The sequence below is a fragment of the Eimeria tenella genome, genomic scaffold (genome assembly GCF_000499545.2).
Source record: "Eimeria tenella Houghton genomic scaffold, Eth_scaff4344, whole genome shotgun sequence".
In the NCBI taxonomy this organism is placed as follows: Eukaryota; Apicomplexa; class Conoidasida; order Eucoccidiorida; family Eimeriidae; genus Eimeria; species Eimeria tenella.
Window position 1 is genome coordinate 1 of NW_013545266.1, and position 4775 is coordinate 4775.

The 4775-nt window shown below is 60.8% G+C and overlaps 1 protein-coding gene across 1 annotated transcript; it reads right to left on the reverse strand.

Moving 5' to 3' along the window:
• Positions 1–2330: 2330 nt before the first annotated feature.
• ETH_00041075 (uncharacterized protein) lies at positions 2331–4287 on the reverse strand (the record flags this gene model as incomplete). Its single annotated transcript, XM_013380034.1, has 4 exons — positions 2331–2992; positions 3211–3291; positions 3590–3929; positions 4240–4287. Coding segments are annotated over 4 exons (1131 nt in total), but the record flags the coding sequence as incomplete, so codon positions are not given.
• Between the last annotated feature and the right edge of the window lie 488 nt (positions 4288–4775).

Genomic DNA, 4775 nt, shown 5'->3' on the forward strand with positions numbered 1-4775 from the left:
ACGGTTGTACTTCGCTGCAGCGGCAGCTGCAGCACGAGCAGCCGCTGCAGCATGAGCAGCAGCTACAGCAAGAGCAGCAGCTGCAGCAGAAGCAGCAGCTGCAGCAAGAGCAGCAGCTGCTGCTTTTTTGACATCTGCTGCAGCTCCCTGAGTCTCCCTTTGGGGGCAATTGAAACTCCGGCCGCCTTTGTGTGCAGCCCCATCGTTTGCATGCGGCTAGGGACGCATGCGCAGAGAGTTGCATGCGTTTTCGTGCGAAGAAAGCCCCAATTGTGCATGCATGCGCGAACGCATCCGCACGTGCATGCATGCATGCGCGCATGCATGCATGCATGCGCGCATGCATTCATGCGTGCGCAGTTGCATGCGTGCAGAGCTGCATGCATGCGCATTGCATGCGGGAGGGCGAGCGGGTGCATGCGCCGCTGCATGCATGCGCGGCGCGCGCATGCATGCGCCGCTGCATGCATGCGCAGCCCGCGCATGCATGCATGCAGCGGCGCATGCAGCGCGTGGGGCTTTCTTGGCTTCTTTGTCCGCTTTTATGTCCATTTGTCTTGTCTGGGGGGCCCCCAGCTGGCCCCGTCTTGTCTCTGGGAGGCCCCCGGGGGCCCCCATTTGTAGCCGTGCCCCACAGTGGGCCTTCGCCTCGCTGTGGGTTTAATTCCCAACTCAACAGTTTGAAAATCTCGTTGCCCACAACAGGGGGCCCCTCCAACTCCGGGGACCCCCAGTAAGCCTTAGGGGGCCCCTGGCTACCCTTAAAGGGGCCTTAAGGGCCCAACGCTAGCCTTGCGGGGCCCCTAGGTAGTCTTTGGGGGCCCCTAAAGAGCCTCAGGGGCCCTAGGTCGTCTTAGGGGGCCCCTAGGTCGCCTTAGGGGGCCCCTAGGTAGTCTTAGGGGGGCCCTAAAGAGCCTCAGGGGGCCCCTAGGTAGTCTTAGGGGCCCCTAACGAGCCTCGAGGGGCCCCCTAAGTAGTCTTAGGGGGTTTTTAGGGGGCCCGTAGTTAACCTTAGGGGGCCCCTAGATAGTCTTAGGGGGGCCCCTCGGTTGCCTTAGGGGGCCCTTAGGAAGTCGTAGGGGCCCCTAGGAAGTCGTAAGGGCCCCTAAGTAGCCTGAGAGGGCCCCTAGATAGCCTTAGGGGGCTTCTAGGCAGTCTCTTAGATAGGGGGCCCTAGGATGTTTTAGGGGCCCCCCGGTAGCCTAGGGGGACCCCTAGGCAGTCTTGGGGGCCCCTAGGTTGTCCTAGAGGCCCCTTAGCGACTCTGGGGGCCCTTGAATTAATAAGTGGGACCTAAGGAGCACTAGGGGCCCCCAGGCAGCTCTAGGGGCCCCTTAGCGACCTTTAGGGCCCCTCAGCAGTTCTAGGGGCCCCTAAGCAGCCTTGGGGGCCCCTTGGGGCTGCTGAGGGGCCCCAAGGGGCCTTGGGGGCCTCTTGGGGCCCCCCCAGCAACTATAGGGGCCCCCAAGCAACCCCCAAGGCCCCTTGGGGCCCCTAGGCAGCCCCAGGGGCCCCCAAGTAGGCCTAGGGGCCCCCAAGTCGGTCTAGGGGCCCCCAAGTGGGTCTAGAGGCCCCCAAGTGGTTCTAGGGGCCCCTTGGGGCAGCAGTTAGAACAGCGGGGCTGAAAAGCTACAAGTAGGGGCTAGTTCCAGTAGCTCCCGCGTGCTGCTGCTGCAGCTGCTGCTGCATCTGCTGTTGCTGCAGCTGCTGCTGCTGCCGGGCTGTATCTGGGGGTCCCCTTTGGGTTTCTAAACAGGCTAAAAGGGGCCCAGTGCCTCCTTAAAAACAAGCTGCTGCTGCTGCTACTGCCGCTGCTGCTGCTGCGCTCTTCAGAGGGTACAGATATTACGATGTTTTGTGGGCAAAGCAGCAGCACGAATGTGCTGCGCTGCAGCACTGAAGCTGCTTTTGGGGATTGTTTGGGGCTGCAGGCGGGGCCCTAACTAGTCTTTAAGCAGACACTGTTCCTGTTGCTGCAGCAGCAGCAGCTCCTGCTGCTGCAGCAAACGTAGCAGCAAAAAACTGCTTGCTGCGGCCGTTGCAGCAGCAGCAACGGCATTAACAGTAGCTTCACAAAAGCCGTTGCTGCTGCTGCAGCAGCAGCTCTCTGTTGCTGCTTTCGCTGCTGAATTAGCTTTTTCTGTATATGCTGCTGCAGCAGTATACCTGCTGCTGCCGCTGCTAAATTGAGTTCTGCGCAGCGCCAACAAGACCTGTTCACTGCGTCTTTTCCTTCTCTACTGCCCCTGTGAGCAAACAGAGCCCAGGAAGCCAGCAGCAGCAGCGGCAGCAGCAGCAGCGGGCTGCAACAAGGGCGTTGGCGGGGGCCCCTACAGCTCATCTCGGTCACCCTGCTCATCTCGGGGTCCCCTGGGGCCCCCGTCCTGGGTCCCCTTAGGAGGCCCCCCTGGGCGCCCCCCGGGGGGCCCCTGGGGGGCCCCCGAGGGCCCCTCAGACAGAGACTTTAGAAACTCCGCCAGTGCTGAAGGGGGGGGGGCCCCTAGAGGGCCCCTGCTGCCCGCCAGCTGTTCTGCTGCACGCATCAACATTCCCATTGCAGCAGGATCTGCTTCTGCAATGAATTTGAAGGCCCCCTTGAAGAAGCTCTCGGGGTCGCCTGCTAGCGTGCTGCTGCTGCTCTTGCTGCTGCTGCTGCTGCTGCTGCTGCTGCTGCCAGGCGCAGAGGCCCAGCCTTCATCCCAAGGGTCATCCAGCTCTTCAGACTCCTTCGGGCTTTTCATCTGCGGGGCAGCTTTGGCCTTGCGAGGGTTTTCTTTGCTTTGAGGGTTCGCCTTGGGGACCCCCTGGGGGGCCCCCTGGGGGGCCCCCTTGGGGGGGGCCCCCTTGGGGGGGGCCCCCTTGGGGGCCCCCTTGGGGAGCTGCGCTGTTAACTTTGTTAAAGTCTCGCGGATGTTCTCTGCAGCCTCTTGGCTGAAGGGAACTCCCATTTGCTTCGCAAGCATTGAGAAGGCCTCCGGGATTTGTGAAAGCTCTGTTCAAATGCGCAGCAGCAGCAGCAGCAGCAGCAGCAGCAGTGGCAGCAGCAGCGGCAGCAGCAGTGGCAGCAGGAGTGGCTGAAGTGGGGAAAGCCCAGAGGGACTTTCCAAACGAATGCAAAGAGACAAATCCCCGTGTAGTAGAAGTAGCAGCAGCTGCAGCAGAAGCAGAAGCAACAGGGTCAGCAGCAGCAGCAGCAGCAACCCTGCAGACCTTCTGGGGAAGGAGGCTCCATCCCTTCGAAGTTAAGAATGCGGCCGTCAGGGCCCATGATGAGGACTGCTTGGAGAGCCCCTGAATTCACAAACAGCAGCAGCAGCAGCAGCAGCCGCAGCAGCAGCAGATAATAGCCACCAGCACCGAAACAAACGGGCGTTACGCTCGCCGCTATTGCTACTGGTGCTGCTGCTGCTGCTGCTAAGCTTTTGCTGCAGCGGCTGCAAAACCCCGCCAGCCTGCTGCTGCGCTTCACAATAGCTGCTAGGGGCTAGAGGGGGGCCCCCAAGATGGGGGCCCCCATTCAGGGGGGCCCCCAAACTAATGGGGGGCCCCCAGCTGGGAGCCCCCCTCTTCTTCGGTAGTGCTGCCTCACCCTGTGGAAAACCTCTTTCATCTTTCTTTTTGGGTTTTGCTGAGCCTTCCTGGCTCTTGCGTCCGTTGCTGCTGCTTCTGCTGCTGCTGCTGGCGTGCGTCGATTCTCCTTTTGAATTCGTTTTCTTCGCCTCCTTCTCTGCTGCACTTCTCTCCGCAGAGGGGGCCCCCTTGCTGCTGCCCTCCGCCTCGGGGGCCCCCCGGGGCCCCTGGGGGGCCCCCCCAGGGGCCCCCCCGGGGGCCCCTCCGGGGGGCCCCTCTTGGGGCTCTTTGGGCGCCCCTGGAGAAAGCTGAGTCTGTTCTGTTATCTTCTGCAGCAGCTTTTTAAATCCTGGAGAAGACTGAGGCGCAGGCAAAAGGAGAGAGTGTTGAGGGTTTAAACCCTAAACCCTAGCTCCAAACCCTAAACCCTAAACCCTAGGCCAAGCCTCGAGCCCAAACCTTAAACCCTCGCCCACGCCCTACACGATAAACGGAAACCCCAAACCCTAAACCCTAGTCCAGGCCCCTAGCCCTCAACGCCTTAAAGCTCAAGGGTTTGGCCCAACCCTAAACCCGAGCTTAAACCCTAAACCCTCGTCCAAACCCTAAACCCTAAACCCAAAACCCTAAACCCTAAACCCCAAACCCTAAGCCCGCAGAGCTTCTTACACTTGTCAATAAATCCGTCAAACTCAGCGACACTTCTCCCTCGCCCTCCTGAAAAGCAAAAAGGCCCAAAACCCTACAGCTAGCTAGCTACACACAGCTAGCTAGCTGCCTATATTTAGCTAGCTAGCCAGAAGCAGCTAGCCATCTACCCACGGCTAGCTAGCTAGCCAGCTAGCTAGCCAGCTAGCTAGCCAGCTAGCCAGCTACCTAGCAAGCTGCCCACAGACACCTAGCTGCCTATAGCTAGCTAGCTAGCCAGACGCAGCTAGTTAGCCGCCCACAGCTAGCCGGCTGCGTATAGCTAGCTGACTGACTATATCCAGCTAGCTAGCTGCCCGCGGCTCAGCACAGCCTCTAGCTAGCTAGCTAGGTGTCTCGCTAGCTGGCTAGCTAGCTGTCTGGCTAGCTAGCTAGCTACCTAGCCAGCTGGGGGGCCCCTACTTGTCCAGAGTCTTCTGAGTTGCTTTCGCTGCTGCTGTCGCCGTCTGCTGCTGCTGCTGTGTCGCCAGGGTCCCCCGCCTCTGCAGCAGCAGCAG